The sequence below is a fragment of the Zosterops lateralis genome, assembly GCF_965231275.1.
Source record: "Zosterops lateralis genome assembly, chromosome: 27".
Classification (NCBI taxonomy): Eukaryota; Metazoa; Chordata; class Aves; order Passeriformes; family Zosteropidae; genus Zosterops; species Zosterops lateralis.
In genome coordinates this window covers 5242601-5261014 of record NC_139787.1, presented here as the reverse complement: position 1 = coordinate 5261014, position 18414 = coordinate 5242601, and the positions used below count along the sequence as shown (strand labels likewise).

Here is an 18414-nt window from a genome sequence, read left to right as displayed (position 1 = left end):
CCAAAGCAGAGGCGTGGTTATGCAAATACGGGAGCGATCACGGGCTGTGATTGGTGGGTGGGAGCAGCGCCGGGTTTCCCCGTCGTGTGAGGGCCGGGGAAGGGGGAGGAGGGGGGGGCGGCGGAGCGATGGCGGCGGCGTCCGGTGTGAGGGGAGCGGGAATGGGGACAGGGATCGGGAATGGGGGCAGGGATCGGGAATGGGGGCAGGGATCGGGAATGGTACTGAAGATACATAACAGGGACCGAGAATGGGACCGGGGATGGGAATATGGAAACAGCGACCAGAGAGAGAATATGGGATGAGGTTTAGTGTTCAAAATGTTGCAGTGAGACCCATTCGGGGCTGGGAGCTCTGCAGCTGGGCCTCCTCTGGGCTGCTGCGGGCCAGGGCCCAAAGGCTGGAGCTGCAGCCTTGCTCCTGTCCCAAGAACAGCAGCCTCCTGCAGGCCCGTGTCCCCTCCCTGTCCCCAGCATGAGGGAGGGCTCTGAGGGACAGTGGGTGCTGGCAGGAGGGGCTGCTCTGGCCAGCTGGGGGCCTCTGAGAAATGGCCAAGGCCTTGTGCTCTCTGCAGCCAGCCAAGGACAGCAGCAGGGCTGAAGGGTTTGTGTGCCACAGGCAGCCCGAGCTGTGGAGCCCTCAGGGCCCCGTGTGAGAGGCGGCCCTGGGGAATGGTACTGGGAATGGGGACAGGGAATGGGGACAGGAACCAGGACTGTTGACATGGACCAGGAATGGGACAGGGACTGGGAATATGGGACAGGGACCGGGAATGTGGGACAGGGACTGGGAATGGGGATAGGGACCGGGAATAGGGACAGGGACCAGAAATGGGGACAGGGACCAGGAATTCGACAGGGAATGGGGATAGGGACCAGGAATAGGGACAGGGACCAGAAATGGGACAGGGAATGGGGACCGGGACCAGGAGTACAGACCTGGAAGTATGAGACAAGGGCTGGGAACAATACTAGGAACGTGGACAGGGACTAAGAATTGTACCAGGAATACCATGGAGGGACTGGGAATGGGACAGGGCGTACAGAACCTCCAGGGTGTCCCAGCACAGCCGGAGCCGCTCGGCCTGGGGTGCCCAAAGCCCTGAGCAACCCCTAAGTCCCTGCCAGGAATCCTCAACTCCCTCACACCCAGCATCCTCCACATCCCCTGGAAGATCTCTCCATGTTCCCCATCCTTCTCTTAGTTCAACGTCTTTATTTTTGCCCCAGTTTTGGGTGTTTTGAAAGGACAAAGAGAAGTGAAAAGGAAATCCAGGCCATGGGGAGCCGAGAGGATGTGGACCTCCCAGCCAGGTGTCTTCCCAACACAGATCACTGGCACCACGGATCACCAAGGCTCTGCCCACCGCAGTCACTGGGGATCATCACTGTGGATCCTGCCATGGGGGATGGAGCTGGAGCAGCACATGAAGCTCTTCCTGCACTTGGGGCACTTGCAGGGCTTCCCTTAGTGGTGCCTCCATTGGTGTTGGGTCAAGTGAGAACTCCTGGAAAAGCTCCCCTTGTCCCGCAGCCCTTCCTGGGGACCCCCATTACTGCCCAGTCCCCCCATTCCTGTTTCAGGTCCTCCATCCATTCCCAGGTCCCTCACCAGGTCCCCCAGCCCTACATGGGTACCCCCATCTTTCCTGTAAAGTTTTTCCCTCCATCACTACTCATGTCCCTGTCCCTGTCCCCTCACCCTTCACTGGGTCCCTTCACCACATCCTGAGTCAACCCCACCCCTTTCTGATCTCCCCCCATGGTCTCCAGGTTCCACCATCCCCTCCCTGGGTCCCCCACCCTCCCTGGAGTCCCCCCTCATCCCTCTCCAGGTGTCCCCTCTCTGAACCCCACAACATTCCTCAGGTGTTCCTCTCCAAGGCCCCCCAGCTCTGCGCCCCCTCTTCCTCACTGGGGTCCCGCTGCCCCTCTCTGACCCTCCCTGTGTCTCTCACTGTCCCCTGGTGTCCCCCCCACCCACAGGGGTCCCGCTCTCGGGGGTGTCCCTGTCAGCACAGCCCCCCAGGGGACAGGTGGCACTGGGGGACCGCCTGGTGCTGAGCTGTGCAGTGGCCATGGGGACAGGTCCCCTGTCCTTCACCTGGCACCAGGGGGGCTCGAGGGCACTGCTGGGCACTGACTCCTGCCTGGAGCTGTGCCACATTGGGGACAATGACAGCGGCCACTATTACTGCTGGGTCAGCGATGGGGACAGTGTGGCCGAGAGTGTCCCCCTGAATGTCACTGTCCTGGGTGAGTGTGACCCTCGGGCTGGGGATGACCCCACCCTTGGGACCCCCATCCCACCTCACCATGTTCCAGTCCCATCTCTCTCCCTGCACTGCCTGTGGCCAATGCCACCATCACCCCCAGTCCCCTGTCACACCAGGTGCACACAGGTAACCCCGTGACCCTGCGCTGCTTGGTGCAGGTCGGCTCAGCCCCTGTCACCTTCACCTGGCTGCACAGTGGGCAGGAAGTGGCCCAGGGTCCCGTCCTGGAGCTTGGGGACGTTGATGTGGGACATTCGGGCACCTACCAGTGCATGGCCACCAACCAGCGGGGACAGGATGGGCACCGCATGTTCGGGACCCTCAACCCAGAGCTGGCCCTGGAGGTGACACTGCAGGGACACGGGAACACAGGTGGATCACTCAGGGTCCCCAGGAAGTGCAGGACCCCTGGGGTGATGGGTGATCCTGATGTGTCCCTCTCTGTTTCTTTCAGTGGCTGCAGGGTCAGTGGACCCATTTTGTTCCTGGTCCTGCTTGTGGCTGTTGATGTGGCCTGGCACTGGTGCCTCTGCCTGGCTGGGTGACAATGAGGGGATGGGGTCCCAGGGATTTGTAGGAGGCCTTGAAGTTTTGAGGTGTGATAAGTGGGCACCCAAAGCCCCAGATTTGTGACCTTTGCTAGGAGTCCTTTAGGATTAAGGGAGGTCCTGCAGGGATGTTGGGAGTTTTTTCGGAGATCCTGGGGGCATTTGAAGGATCTCTCTCCCTGCCAGGATTTGAGTTTTTGAGGATCTGTTGAGTGGGAGCACAGGGGAGGTTCATGAATTCAGGAGGGCTTCAGGGATGCTTGGAGGTCCTCAGAGAACTGAGGGTTCAGTGGGGGTTCAGGAATCCTTAGAGGAGTCAGGGCCCCGGGGACCCCACAGTCACCCTTCCCCTCTTTCCTCTGCAGCCACCAGGAAGCACCAGGAAAGGTGAGTGGGGGTCTCCAGCTGTCACCCCCCTTTTATCCCCACCATACAACTCTCCATCCCCTCCCGCACATCCCATTAAGCCCCACAGCCCTGTCCGGGTTGTAGTGTAGGATGTACACAAAGTATTTATTCTATCACCATCTTCATGAACTGTTAAACCAAGTGGGGTAGTGTTCTAGTGTTCCCAAGCCCCCTGCCTTTGGGCTATCTTATGCTAAAGGCCCATCAACTACTTGGCCGTGACTCACAGGCAAGTCCCTCCAGGAGTTATCTCTGTTTAATGGGCCATCAAGGACCCACTTCACAACTCATCATCCCATTGTGAGATGCTCCGCCCAGGGGGAGGAGCCAAGCATTCTCACCTGGATATAATCTGGGGTTTGGGACAGTACAAGCAGCCCTTACCTACTGGATTCGCAGAGGACCAGAGCTACCAGACCTTTCTACAGGATCACTGCTTCAGGAAGACCGTCTCATCTGGACTGCTTCCACCACCCTGCTCAGGTTGTATTCTGACTCTGTCAGTGGTCTTTTGTGTTATTGCATTTATTTTATTTTATTTTTACCTTTTAACTTTTTTTTTCCCTATTAAATTGTATTTCTGACTTGGAGCCTCTCACTCGTTTTGCTTTCAAACCTTGACAAGCCCTCCCCTGGATCCCCCGGCCCTCCTGGAGGACGGGGAGGTTCTGTACACCCATGTTGTGAGCACCAAACAGGCACGGCATGAGTACAGTGGTGGGGGGACAGTGACACGTCACCCACCGGTGCCACCCTCCCAGCTTAGTACCGCCAACTGGTGTCTCTTGAAGGGCCCCCTTGCCTAGGGCCTCATCTGTGAATCAGTCTATTAGCCATGGCACACTGGGGACACTGAGACGCTCTGCCAAATCCAGCTCCTGAGTGGCTGACTGACCAGAAGCCCCACCTCTGGGGAGGACCCTTGGAGGTCTACGGACTTAAAAGGCAGAGCATGAGGTGGCCCTGTGTCTGACCATGTCTACTCTTGGAGTGGCTGTCCCACCCACGCTGGAACCCAGGAGTTGGCAACTGTCTTGGTTTTAAAGAGAAATGTCTGCGAAGGAAAGTGGGAACATTCCTGGAATGGAAAGAAGACCATGCCTAAAAATTTTTATAATTTCAAAAATTAGGGTTTTCCAGGAAAAATTGCAGGAATGTGTATAACAGCTCTTTACTTCTTTTAGAAGAGAACAAAACAAACAACAAGACAAAACCAGAACTTTCCCACTCGCTCAGGGCTGTTTTTTCATTTTTGGCTCAGTTACGACCACATCCAGCAGGGGGCGCTGCACGGATCAAGCCATGCCAGTAGGGGGCGCTGCAGGGAGCACTCCCGGCCAGCAGGGGGCGCCCCGGTGCCAGCTCGATCCCCTCAGGGCCGATGGCGGCCTCGGCCGGGAGGGAGGAGGGGAAATCGCTCCTTTTGCAAACTCACGGCCACCAATCGGTCCTGGCACCACCACCGGCAGCGGGCAGAAGCGGCCAAGGCAGCAGGTTGGATCGTAGTGCTGAGTGGCAGCGTAGCAGTGTCCTGGGGCCAGACACATGCCCTGCACAACACACGTGAGCGCTCTCCCTGATCCTGAACGGAGGGAAGGCAGCACTGACTGCCCAAATAGTCTTGGGGCCACAACAGGAACTCTTGTGGCTTTATGCCACAATTCCAGAAACCCTGAGCCTTTCCCTCCATTTTCTTCCTTCAATCCTGGCCCAGCAGCTTTAGGAATGTCGAATTCACCTGGGATGGTGAGGAAAGCAGGTGCTCAGTGCTGCCACTGCCAGGGCTCCTCATGGGGCTCCAGTCCACATTTGAGAAATGTCTCATCCTGCAGGAGCTCCGGAGCCTCTGCCGGTGCCGGCCCTGCGGCTGTCGGGGGGCGCGGCCGGAGGGGCCGGGGGGCACCGGGTGGGAGGGGCCGGGATGGAGGGACCGGGACCCCAGTGGGGAGCCCCGAGGGTGGAGGGACCGAAATGGCCGAGGGGAGACCCCAGCCCGGCGGGGGAGCAGAGACCCTGGGCTGGGCTCTGCGGGAAGGAGGGACCGGCACGGTGGTCCCAGAGCACTGGGAAGGGCCCAGCTGCCATCGCGCTGCGAGTGCCGGGACTGTCACGGGGTGTCTGAACCGACTGTGACAGCGTGTCCCAAGCCACTGTCCCCGCGATGTGTCTGGACGAGCTGTTGTCATGGTAATGCCCTCACAGCTTTGGGCACTCGGGGGGTGCCCTGGAATGGGCGAGGCAGGGGTGGGGCCCTGTCTATTCCCTGTGCCCTGTGCAGGTGAGGAGGGCAGGGATGGAGCAGTTTGTTGACACCCGGAATCCAGACAGGGTCACTCCCTATATCCTCACACAGCTGTGGGGCAGAGCCACTGCTCAATATTTCCACACTTTTCCCTCTCATCTTGTGCCCACAGCCACAAGATTCATTTTGCCACATCCTTGTTCTCACATCTCTATCCCACTGTTCCCGTCCCCACATCCCAATTCCCCCAGGAACGTCACAACTGCTCTGTGATTTCATAGACCTGCCCTGTGATTTTGCAAACCACTGTGATATCACAATCTACTTGGTGATGATACAGGTTGCTCTGTGACGTTCAAAATGCATGGTGTAATGTCACAACCAACTCTGATGTCCCACCATGTTCTGTGCTGTCAAAGCACACTCTGTGAATTCACAGCCCATGCTGTGATGTCACACAGTTCCCTTGTATGATATGAGTCTGCCCCAGGAATCCTTGGCACTGATTCTCTCAGAAGAGAGGATTTCAGGAAGCCCAAAGGACATTGTTGGGCTTTGGCAGAGCTGCTGTGGAGACAGAGGGAATTCCACAGTTCAGTCTCTGCCCTGAGCTCTCCCAGGATTCTTCTGCTCTGGGGCTGCTGAGAGTGCAAGAACAACTTCTCTTGCAAAGGGAGGACAGACCATGAGATTTTGGCTGGGGGATGAGGGGCTGGGCTCAGCTCCTCTCTCTCTCTTCTGCCCCCAGTTCTGCCCATCCTTGTACCAGGTGGTGGCACCAGTGGTCCCCAAGCCCTGGCAGGTCAGTGTCACCCAGTCCCACAGCACTGCTGGTATAAAGGGAGGTTTCACCAAGAGCTGGGTGGTCTGGGTGCCTGTGGGTGACAGGGGACACCAGCCTGCCAGGGCCACTGCATGGGGCTGGGGACAGGGCAGCATGGCTATGGCATCACTCGAGAACTCACCAGCAAGGCCAAGGGTCTGGGCTGGAAGGGAGAATGGACAGGGCTGAGCAAGGGTGACTCTGCAAGGTCAGCAGCACCTGGGAGATGAAGTGTGGTGTCTGTCCCCAGACTGTCCCCAATGGAATACTGGTGTAATACAGAGTCCTTGAAGACAGGGACACCTCGGTCATCCTGGGCTGAGGCAGGACATGGGAACACTGTGGACACCCCATTCTCCTACAGGTCACCTCCACCATCCTCACAGCACCTCTCCCCACAGCCACATCCCCATGGCCCTGTACACATGATCCCATTCCAATGGCACTTGTCCCCATACCCCATCTGCATGGTACATGGCCCTTGTACTTGTCCCTGCATCCCAATTCCGCTGTCCCCACCACTGCCTCAGCCCCAAGGTTCCTTTTGCTACATCCTTGTTCCCACATCCCAGTTCCCCTGTTTCTATCCCCCTGTTCCTGTCCCCACAGCCACCCCATGACTCTGGTCACACTGGGGTCCATGCCCATGCACTGGCTCTGCTGGCCTTGGGGACCTCAGGGGACCCCACAGCCCCCCTGTGCCTCCTCCCCACCAGTCTCTGCCTCACCAGGGCCCATCCCCAGGGTGTCAGGCCTGTGCCCAGGGCACTCACCCTACAGGAGCAGCGCCACCTTCCCAGCCATCCCCGTGTCCTTGGCCATCCAGGCTGGCTGTCACTCACTGACAGGGTCGGCTGTCTACTGTGTGGTGGCTCTTCAGATAAAAGGGAAGGAAGCAAGGTCATGTCTTGTCCTCATGCATAGGTGGCACCTGGTGGGGACAGGGTGGCCACAAGCTGCGGATAGGGCCTGGGCAGGGTTGGGAAAAGCTGGGTGTCACACAGTGGGACATGGGGTTCACAGGAGTTGAGGGCTCAGGGGGTTTGGGGAGCCAGGGATGGGTGTCCAGGAGAATGGAGAGTCCCAGGGATGGGGTCCCTGGGGATTGGGGGTCCTTAGAATGGGGAGTCACCAGGGATGGGGGTGCCATGGGAATGGGGATCTTCATGTCTGGGGGGATTCAGGGATGGGAGTGTCAGGGGAACATGGGCTCCAGGGACTTGGCGTCATGGGATGGGTGTACCAGGGATGGCCTATGGTAAAATGAGGCGGGCCTGTGGGAATGGAGGGGTCCTGGGAGAATCAGTGTCCTGGGGGAAGGGGGGTTGTAGGGCATGGAATTTGTGGAGAGGGTTCCTCTGAATGGGGGTCCTGGGCCATGGAGATCCTAGGGAATGTGAGTACTGGGATGGGGGTCCCAGGGAGAGGTAACATAAGAGATGGAGGTCCAATGTTTGAGTTCCCATGGGAATGAGGGTCCCAGGGATGGGCAGTGCCTGGATGGGCTCGTGGGTCACAGCTCCTTCAAGGGTTGTGACTCAGATTTTGGGGTGACCCAGGGCCCAGCACTGCCACTCTTGTATCCTCCTGGTTTGGGGGATGCACCAAAAGGGGATTCCGAGTGGGTTTGTGGTCAGTGTCCCCCTAACCTCCAGAGACATGTTCCTCTCTTCATTTCCATTTTCTTCCTTTTATCCCTCAATTTTACAACCCCCCAATTCATGCCTGGATGATCCTGGGGAGCACCTGAACAGGGAATGGGTTGGGGAACCCCAGAGTGGGAGAAGCAGGGGTGAGGGGTCTGCAGGGAGGGTTGGGAGGCTGTGGGGGATAGGGATGTCTGGCTGTGCCACCCCCAACACTTTCACTTTCTCTCTCCTGCAGCAGAAGGAAGAGGCCGTTTGTGCTGAGAGTCATACAGCGAGGGCTGATCCTGTCCTGGGTGGATCCTATCTCGTTCAGGGCACATGCTGGCCACAGGGAGCCAGAGAGTGTTCCAGACTTCTCCATTCTTGCTGGTCCCCTGCAGGATCTGAGCCGGCAAGAGCAGCTTGGGAATGGAGCCCCAGGCAGGAAGGAGCTCCCCAACTCCTCCTCCTTGAAGTCAGTGCCCATCCAAGTGTGGGGCCCAGCCATGGCCCAGCCTCAGTGCACAGGGATGGGCATTGGCCAGCCCTGCTCTGGCCGGCCCCAGCTGGCAGCCAGGACATGAGAGTCCCCCCTGCCCCCTGGCTTTGATTCTGGCAGCTTTAGAGCTGCTGCAAAGGTGAGAATTCTGTGGCAGGAAAAGGCCTGGTTTGCTCAGGCCTGCAAGAAGTACAAAAGCCAATGGGAGCCCAAGCAGTGGCTCTGTGAGGGCCTTTGTTGGTTTTCAGAGCAGGGCTGGCTGGAAACCCCCCTGCAGGGGCAGCTGTGAGGGAACCAGTCCGGAAATGCAGCAATTGATCATTTTGTCCCTCTCAGCAAGGGACTGAGAGAGCCCCAGAAGTTCTGCAAATCCCACACCCATCTGCTCAACAACCTGACCAGGACACTCGTTCTTGAATAAAAGCTGCAGTCCTTTGGAACCTGTTGGAAAGAATCTTTGGGTTCTGGATGTGGACACCAGAAGGGAAAAATGTAGAGCAAAAATGTAGAAATACTGAGCCGAGGCTCCACCTGTGGATCTGGGGAACAGGGGTGTCCCAGCAGAACCACAGAGTGCCCAGGCAGGGGAATTCAGGGCAGGGTGGAGTGCATATACCAGGGAAGCAGACCCTGAGGGACACACAGGCATTTCCATGAATTCCTGTGCACTGCTCCAAGGACGGACAGAGTTTCTCCCCTTTTGGGAGCAGAAGCCATGGGAAGAAAAGATTCAGGGTGAGAATGAGAAAAATGGGAAGAGTTCCTGAATATGTCCCAACCAAAGCCTTCCCTATGGGCTGGGTTGCTGCCCAGCAGGAAGGGAACAATCCCATGGACCACGGGAGACAGTGGGAATGCTGAGGGTGCCCCCAGGACAGAGATCCTCAGGATGTACCACTTCTGGGACAGGAATCCCCAAGGATGTGTCACCCCCAGAACAAGGAACTCCCCTGGAACAAGACCCTGGGACGAGACCCAGGCATCACCACATCAGAGGAGCCCTTTCCTCTCAGGGCAGGACCCCTCTGGATGTGCCCCCCCAGGACAGAACCCATGTCCTCAGCTCAGCATAAGACGCCTCTTCCCTCTGCTGCAGGAAAGTGAAAATCTTTCATCCCCCACAGCCCCCCAACACTGCCTGCACTCCCCACTCTCCTTATCCCTTTCATGGGATCCCCCCACTGTTACCTGCTCAGGTGTTCCCTGGGATGGCTGAGACAGGAAATGGGGGGGATGGGAAAAAGCCCCGGGGTGTGTGGGGCACAGACCCAGAGCCTCAGCCCTGGGGTGCCCCCCTGGCCATGAGCACACTGTGGGGACTGTGCTGGGCTCTGGATAACCCCAGAATATGAGGCACCCATGGAAGGAGCTGTGACCCCTGTGCCGACCCAGCCAATGCCCACCCCTAGGACCCCCATTCCAGGAATCCCATTGCCCAGGACAACCATTGCCTTGATCCCATCCCATGGGCTGCTTCTTCCCCCAGAACCCCTCTTGCCGAGGGTCCCCTTTTTCCCCCCGCACCCCCAGCACTGGGACCCACATCCCATCACTGGAAATCCCTGGTGACCATATTCCCACAAGACCCTCATCCCTGAGTGCCCCCAGGCAGGGAGACCCCAGTTTCCCCGGACCCCCATTATCCTGGACATGCATCCTTGGTTCCCAACAAGCCCTGAGCCCCCCTACTCCTGGGAACACCATCCCCCACTGAGCCCCCAGACTATCCCATAATGTCCCCAGCCTGTCCCCTACTGTGTCTCCAAATTTCTCCCACCCTGCCCCCACCAAGGGCCACCTACACGTGGGGACAAGACGAGACCTCGCTTCCTTCCTCTTCATCCGAAGAGCTGCCACCCAGGGGACCGGTGGCCACAGCAGCGAGTGACAGCCAGTCCACATGGCTGGGGACACGGGGATGGCCGGGAAGGTGGCACTGCTCCTGTGGGGTGAGTGCCCCGGGTATGGGCCTGACACCCTGGGGATGGGCCCTGGTGAGGCAGAGACTGGTGGGGAGGGGGCACAGGGGGGCTGTGGGGTCCCCTGAGGTCCCCAAGGCCAGCAGAGCCAGTGCATGGGCATGGACCCCAGTGTGACCAGAGTCATGGGGTGGCTGTGGGGACAGGAACAGGGGGATAGAAACAGGGGAACTGGGATGTGGGGACAAGGATGTAGCAAAAGGAACCTTGGGGCTGAGGCAGTGGTGGGGATAGTGGAATTGGGATACAGGGACAAGTACAAGGGCCATGTACCATGCAGATGGGGTATGGGGACAAGTGCCATTGGAATGGGATCATGTGCACAGGGCCATGGGGATGTGGCTGTGGGGAGAGGTGCTGTGAGGATGGTGGAGGTGACCTGTGCAAGCATTGGGTGTGCACAGTGTTCCCATATCCTGCCTCAGTCCAGCGTGACCAAGGTGTCTTCCAGACCTCTGTGCTACATCAATGTTCACTTGGAGACAGTTTAGGGACAGACCCCACAACTCGTCCCCAGATACTGTGGTTCCTGTAGTACCCAGCCCTGTTCCTTCTCCCTTCCAGCCCAGACCCTCGGCCTCACTGGTGAGTCTTCGGGGGATGCCATGTCCTTGCCCCCCTCTCCCCAGCCCTGTGGTGGCCCTGGCAGGCTGGTGTCCCCTGTCACCCCCAGGTGCCCAGACCACCCAGCTCCTGGTGGAGCCCCCGTGGACACCAGCGGTGCTGTGGGACCAGGTGACACTGACCTGCCAGGGCTCAAGGACCAATGGTGCCACCACCTGGTACAAGGATGGGCAGCGCTGGGGGCAGAAGAGACCTGACCATTTCACTGTCACTGAGAGTGGCACCTACACGTGTGACAGGTCTGGCAGTGGGCTCAGCCCTCCTGTGACAGTCCTAAAAGGTGAGGGGGCATCTAAATTATCATGGTGGCCCTCGGGATAAGTCTTGGTGGGCTCCACACTGTGGGTAGATTCCTATCACTTTTGTTGCAAGAGCCTGTCCCTGGCACTCCGGGACATGCCAGTGTATCCCAGTGTGATGGGAACCCTGTGGTGACACTGGCAGCATGGGGTTGCTCCTGGTGTCCCTGGGATCCTTCCACGCAATGGAGTCTCCACCCAGCTGTCCTCAGTGCCATGGGGACACACCTTGGACCAGTCTCGAGCCCCTCAGTACAATGGGACCCTCCTGTCCCACAGATCAGGTGGTGCTGCAGGTGCCAGCACGGACACTGCTGGAGGGGGACATGGTGACACTGCGCTGCCGGGTCATGCATGATGTCTCGGTCACCGGGGTGCGATTCTACCGTGGGGACGAGGAGGTGACCAAATCCCTCAGGCAGACTGAGCTGTCCCTGTCCCCTCTGCAGCTGAACCACAGCGGCCACTACCGCTGCCAGGGTTTGGTGAATTCTGGGGAATCACAAGAGTGGCAGGAGTCGACACTGGTGACAATGACAGTGCACGGTGAGCACCCCACACCTCACACCTCAGAACCCACACAGCCCCTCTCCAGGGTCTTGGGGTCACAAATCCTCCTCCCCCCTCTTTCCCAGAGCTCTTCACGGTGCCGGTGCTGGAGGGTCCCCCCGAGCCCATTGAGGGGTCCCCCCTCAATCTCAGCTGCCTCAGCACCCCCAGCCCCCTGCGGCCCCCAGCCCCCCTCCTGCACCTCTTCTACCGGGATGGGCAGTTGGTGGGGGGCCCGCAGGGGTCCCCACAGCTCCTGGTGCCCGCCGTGGGGGTCTCCCACTCGGGGAATTACAGCTGCCAGGTGCACTCCGAGGGGGGGAACGTGCGGAAGAGCAGCGCCTGGCTCCGCATCACGGTGCGCAGTGAGTGCAGGGATGGGCACGGGGAGCCCCCACAGCCCTCCCAAGTCTCCCATCCTTGCTCAACCCTCTGTGTGCCACCCTAACTTCCCAGGTCTCTCCCTGGGTCTTCTCATCACCCTCCCTGCTGCCTGCATCTCTCACCAGGTCCCCTCACCCCTCCCTAGCTGCACCTCTCCCTTACTGGAGTCCCTCCATTGTCCACAGGTCCCACGATCTCTGTCTGGGTTCCCAAAACCTTCCCTGTTGTTCTCTTCAACCCTCTCCATGTGCACACTGGCTGAATCACCCATCCTTCCCTGGGATCCCTTCCAGTCCCTTTTCCAAGCCTCTTTCCCATCTCTGGGCCCCCTTCTTCCTCACTGGGATTCCCCCACCCCTGTCTGATTCTCCCTGAGTCCTTCAGTACTCCTCTGGTGTCCCCCACTCCTCCCATGTCCCCAGTCTTTCCTGTGTCCCTTGCAGGCGTTACTTTCTCAGGGATGTCCCTGTGGGTTCAGCCACCTGGGGGACAGGTGGCACCAGGTGTGACAGGTTCCCTGTCATTCCCCTGGCTCTGGAATGGCTTGGAGGAACTGCTTGGCCCTGTCCCCCCACCTGGAGCAGCAGTATTTTGGGGACGAGAACAGTGGCCACACCAGTGCTGGGCCAGGGATGGGGACAGTGTGGCTGAGAGCCCCACATTGAACATCACTGTCTTGGGCGAGCAGGACCCTTGGGCTGAGGGTGATCCCACCCACAGCATCCCCAATTCCACACATTTCCATTCCACCTCAACCCCCCACATCATCCCCAATCCACCCCAGGTCACAGCCCCCACCACTGGGTGTCAGCCCAGGGGAACTGGGACCCTCTGGCTCCAGGTAGCCCCACCCAGGACATCCAGGCCATGGATCCCTAATGCCGGCTGTCACATGCCCCACTCCCCATCAGGTCACATTCACCCTACTGAGCGTGACCCTCCCAGGGGAATGAGACCCTTGGGATGTGGGTGATGTCCCCGTTGATATGCCTCATCAGACCCATCACATCCCACCCACGCCATTCCACGCCCCCACGAGGTGACAGCCATCACCAGCCTTGGACACAGCAGCCCTCATCCCATCCTCACCTCACCCTCATCCCATCCTCATCCCTCACCCCTCATCCATCACATGCCCCCATCCCACAGCGCATGATGGCCCCACCACCATGGGGTTACTGTCCTGGGTGAAGGAGACCCTCTGTCTCCAGGTGCCACCACATAGACTCCCTCATTCCCCCACTCTGGGTGCCAGCTTCTCCCTCTGGTCACATTCCTGTCTCTTTGTCTCCTCAGTGCCCGTGGCCAATGCCATCATCACCCCCAGTCCTCTGTCACACCAGGTGTGTGCGGGTGACCCTGTGACTCTGCACTGCTCAGTGCAGGTGGGCTCAGCCCCTGTCACATTCACCTGGCTGCAGAACGGCCAGGAGGTGGCCCAGGGCCCTGTCCTGGATCTTGGGAACGTCGATGTGGGACATTCGGGCACCTACCAGTGCGTGGCCACCAACCAGCTGGGACAGGACAGGCACCGCGTCTTCCGGGCACTCAGCCCTGAGCTGGCCCTGGAGGTGACACCACAGGGACACTGGAACAGAGGTGGAGTAACACAGGGTCATTGGGATTGCAGGACCCCTGGAGTGACAGGTGACCCTGATGTGTCCCTTCTGTCCCCAGCAGTAGCCACAGGGGTTGGCGTGTCCCTCCTGTTCCTGGTCATGGTTGGGGGTGTAGGCATCAGCTGGCACCGGTGGAACAGCATGGGTGGGTGAAAACTGGGGCAATGGGTGCCCTGGGGAGGGGAGCAGCCACCTGGACTGTGGGGGTGATGGACAACACCCACAGCCCCAGGCTTTTGCTCTGCTGAGTGCTCATGACCTTTGCTCAGTGTCCTCAAGGACTGAGGGTGTTGTTGCATGGTCTTGCAGGGATGTTTCTCAGTAATGCTGGGGGAATTGGAGGGTCTCCCTCTTAGCCAGGCTTGTGCTTCTGGGCGCTCATCGTGTCCAGAGCACTGGGGTGGTTCAGGGGTTCTGGGGGCCATCAGGGATACTGCGGGCACCTGGGGGGCATTGGGGGCCTGGTGGTTGTACAGGATTCCTTCAGGTGGATGGAGGCCCCTGGGTACTCCAAAGTCACCACTTTAGTTTTCCTTTGCAGATGCCAGGATGCACCAGGAAAGGTGAGAGCAGGCTCCAGCCATGAAAAACCTTTTAAACAAACTCCCAGCACCTCTCATCCTTTTCCACACACTCCCTTATTCACACAGAGCATCCCCCAGGGAGGATCCTCAGGCAACCTACATGCAGCTGCAGGGGCCACACGGGCAACCATGGGAACCCAGTGACATCTATGACAATCTACAACAGAAGTTGTGACACTCTGGGGAACGGGAGGCACTGGGGGACACTGGGGGTGCTCCCTCCATGGCTCCTGTGGTTGCTCATCTTTCCAAGGGAGGTGGCCATGAGTCAGGGGGAGGCTACACAGGACACCCAGTGCTTCCCATTTCCTCTCCAGTACCCCCAGGGGCTCCACCATCCCCTGCCCAACCCCCATCCAAGCACTCCAGGTACCCTCAGTGGCTTCCCCATTCTCTCCCCACAGTCCTTTCAGTCTACCCAGGAGTTCCCCATTCCCCCTCCCCCTTTTCTGTCCCACTATAAAGGAGACAGTTGGGGAGGATTCTTTCTAACCGATTTCTCGGATGAAAATAAAGCAGATATGTGGCAATATTATATCTGAGAATTGTTTATTGATAAAGGAGGGTAACTGTTATAGAAGGGTGATTAGAAGAGAGAGTAGAGAGGGAAAAAGAGAGACAATGAGAGAAAAAGAAGACAGGGTCAGCATTCGCCCAAGAACCCCAGGTGCTCTGTTGGCATCACTCAGCAGATGGAGTGTGCGAGTGGTGAGCCCTCATGGCTTTTGTAAGTGGCTGAGCACAATTTCCAAGTGGTGGCACCTGCGTGTCTCTGGCATTGGTGAGCGATGGCTGTGGGCTGGCTGTGGGCTGGTGCTGTGGCACTGGTGGCCATGGGATGGCTGCCACGGGCAGGTACTGGGGTGCAGCAGGCTCGTTGCTGTGGGAACAGGGGCAAAATGGCAAAGGCAGCAGGTGTGTGCAGACATCCTCCCCTCCGCTGGGGAAGTGGTGGAGCACCAGGTTGTGGCTGGTGTGGCAGGCAATGGTGGAAACCCTGGTGGCAGCAGCTGCAGCTGAGTGCAGGCAGCATCTACTTTGTCATGGAAGCAGTGAAGCACCAGCTTGGGGATACAGTGGACCACCAGGTTGGAGAAGCACTGGAGCACCAGGTCGTTGCAGAAATGAGCTGCGTTGCAGAAGCAGCAAAGCATGGAAGAACTGGCCCGGATAGGGAAGAATGACAACAGGGAGAAAAAGCTGATGGGGGATGAGGGCCAAGCTGACCCTAGGAGCAAGCCCCTGATCCCCGCAAGAAAACCAAAGCAGAATGGCTCCTATTGTGTCACAGTTAACTGCTTGTATTTGATAAGACTCCTCCCACAGTCCAATTTCCTGGGCATTTTTTCCCAGTCATTTTTCTCAGACATTTTTCCTGGGCATCCAGGCATCTGTCCCACCAGCCACTGGAGGGTTGCTCACAGCCTGCTCATGGAAGCTTTCTCTCCTCTGATTGGCTGTTACATGAAGCCTCCCAAGAACAAATCCCAGAACAGGGATCCCAGCACATGTACAGCCCCTGGAGTAATTTTACACCTCATGTATAGCATATGTTGAGACGTAAATGAAAATCAGATTGGTTCCTGTCAACCCCCATACTCCCAGCAGCTCTGCAAACCCTCTCCCAGTGCTCCCAGTACACCAGGTGGCTTACTGTTTCCCATCCCAGTTCTAAGGGGCCACAGGACCTGGTTCCCTGTTCCTGAGACAAAAATACAGCTTTTTGGTTAAAGCGGCAGAAATGGTGTTTCTTTGTTCAGCTCTGTCAGGCTTTAGGAATGAGATTCACCAATTTTGGCCTGCCAGTATGTCTTGGTTTGAAAGACAGGTATCTGCCAAGAAAGGTGGGAACCTCCCTTGGAATGGAAAATGTGACCCCCCATTCCCTCCAAATTAGACTCTGAAACTGAGGGGCTTTCAGGTAAAGATATGGGAGCAGGAATAACAGTTCTTTACTAGTATGTATTGTGACAAACATGTTAATGGGTTAATGGAAGTTGACTTTCCCTGGGTATTATATGAATTGACATTACATTATTGATCATATTGTTATTGTTAAATATTGTGATGTTGTTAGTGTTGGGATAGTGATATGTGCTGTGGAGTGGTTGATGTTCTTGCAGTGGCCTGGTTGCCAGGTTGGTTTTTGTGGGGATGGTTTTGTGTGTTGCGGTGTGGGTTTTGTGGGTTTACATTGGATGGACTGTTGCTGGCCAAGCCTTTGGGATATGACCTTAAAAGGAGCAGAACTTCATCCAGTCATGGTCCCGAGGACCACAGTGACGAAACTGAGTTGGCTGTGAGGAGAGTGACAGGGGCTGAGACTGTGTAAAATCAAAATAAATATGCATTCAGGGGTATAAAAGGCAAAGCCACCATCTTGTGGACAAGCCTTTTGCTTTGTGAATATTTTTATTGTTTTCAATAAAACTTTTATAACTTAATCCCACTTGGGGTCTCATTCATTATACATATATATATATACATATATACATATAAACATATATACACATACACATATACACCTATATACATATATATACAAATACAAATATATAGATAAATAGGCAAACAAACAAGAACAATGGCAGCCCGAATGGAACCAGAAACTCCACAACGGCTGCAGACACTTTCCCTGCAGTGCAGTTCCGGGCACAGCCAGCAGGGGTGCTGGGGGCTCCTGGCTGGGAAGGGCAGATCCGATGAGTCCCCTGTGGCTGCAGGGGGCGCTGTGGCGCCAGCTCGGCGCTCTCTCTCTCTCTCTCTCTCTCCATGGTAATGGTGGGCGCAGCCAGTGCAAGGGATGGAAAAGCGGCTTCTTTTACAAACTCACTGCGGGGAATTTGTCCCAGTTACCCTCCAGATAGTGAAATGTGCTGTAGCAGGAACCTTGGAAGCAGCAGCTAGAATGGCAGAAGTGAGCAGACCCCAGAGTGGCAAAACAAAAAGTAACAGAAACTCCGCAGCTGTAGCAGGAGCTGCGGGGTGTCCCAGCAGGGATATGGTGCTGGATTCCAGTGCAGCAAAACCAACCAGAGCAAAGGCAGAAAAACGGCGGGGCTGGGCAGTGACACCCTGGCTCCCAAATGCCGCCAGGAGAGGCTCCATCACATTAGGAGAGGCTTAGGTTCCTGGGTTTTCCCCTGAGGTGCCTGAGGAGTTGATGAGGGCTCTTTCCAGTCAAAGTGGATGTTAATAAGGTTGCAGGTCGATGGATACTCTTCGAAGCAAAGGCTCACCCACAGTAAGGAAGGAGCAGTATGGGGCTGGATTCTGTTGGTGGCAGTGAATTCTCCCTGCGGGAAGCAGTTCAACTGTTCCTTTTGATCCCCAGATGGAGAGAGAGCTGGGAACTGAGCCCAGCCCCTCACACCCAAGCCAAAATCTTGCCATACCTCTGCCCTTTCTAGGAGAAAAACCCCACGGGCTGAGAGGCTCCAGGCAGCTGCACCCCTTCCTCCCACCTTGGCCACTTCTTTAGTCTCTCTTAGGGATGTTCCTTATTCTCTCTTAGCTGGAAATGGGAGAAAACTCCTGGAGAGAACGAAAACAAGAGGAAAAATCCTGACTTCCAGCACACTAAAAATCAGGGGCTGCTGTAGTTGCTCACTACATGAAAAAACCACACTCACCATCCGAAGTGAAAAGCAAAAGAAGAACAGTTTATTATTATTTGGGGTTTAAATAGGATTTGGAATGTGAGCGAGGATATGGGGACGAGAGGAACACCCCTCTGACCCCAGTGGTCAAACCAGCAGTCCATCACAGAGAGAAATTAAAACAATCTATTTTTGTTTATGTTACATGCATGAGAAATTCCTGTAGAAAATGTGTAAACAATCATCAGAAGGCTGAAAATCAAGGCGACATCTCAGCCTTTTTGCATTAGAAAAAAAGAAAAGGAAAAAAGAAAAATGAACAGTGTTCACTCTTGTGGAGGGACCATTGGAGTG

At 56.9% G+C, this 18414-nt stretch overlaps 1 protein-coding gene across 1 annotated transcript; it reads left to right on the top strand.

The window, feature by feature from the left end:
* Nucleotides 1-10341: 10341 nt before the first annotated feature.
* Nucleotides 10342-13941, top strand: FCRL6 (Fc receptor like 6; the record flags this gene model as incomplete). Its single annotated transcript, XM_083878870.1, has 8 exons — nt 10342-10372; nt 10967-10987; nt 11076-11306; nt 11605-11871; nt 11961-12096; nt 12172-12239; nt 13555-13730; nt 13936-13941. 8 exons carry the CDS (start codon nt 10342-10344, stop codon nt 13939-13941), a joined length of 936 nt encoding a protein of 311 aa, XP_083734996.1.
* Between the last annotated feature and the right edge of the window lie 4473 nt (nt 13942-18414).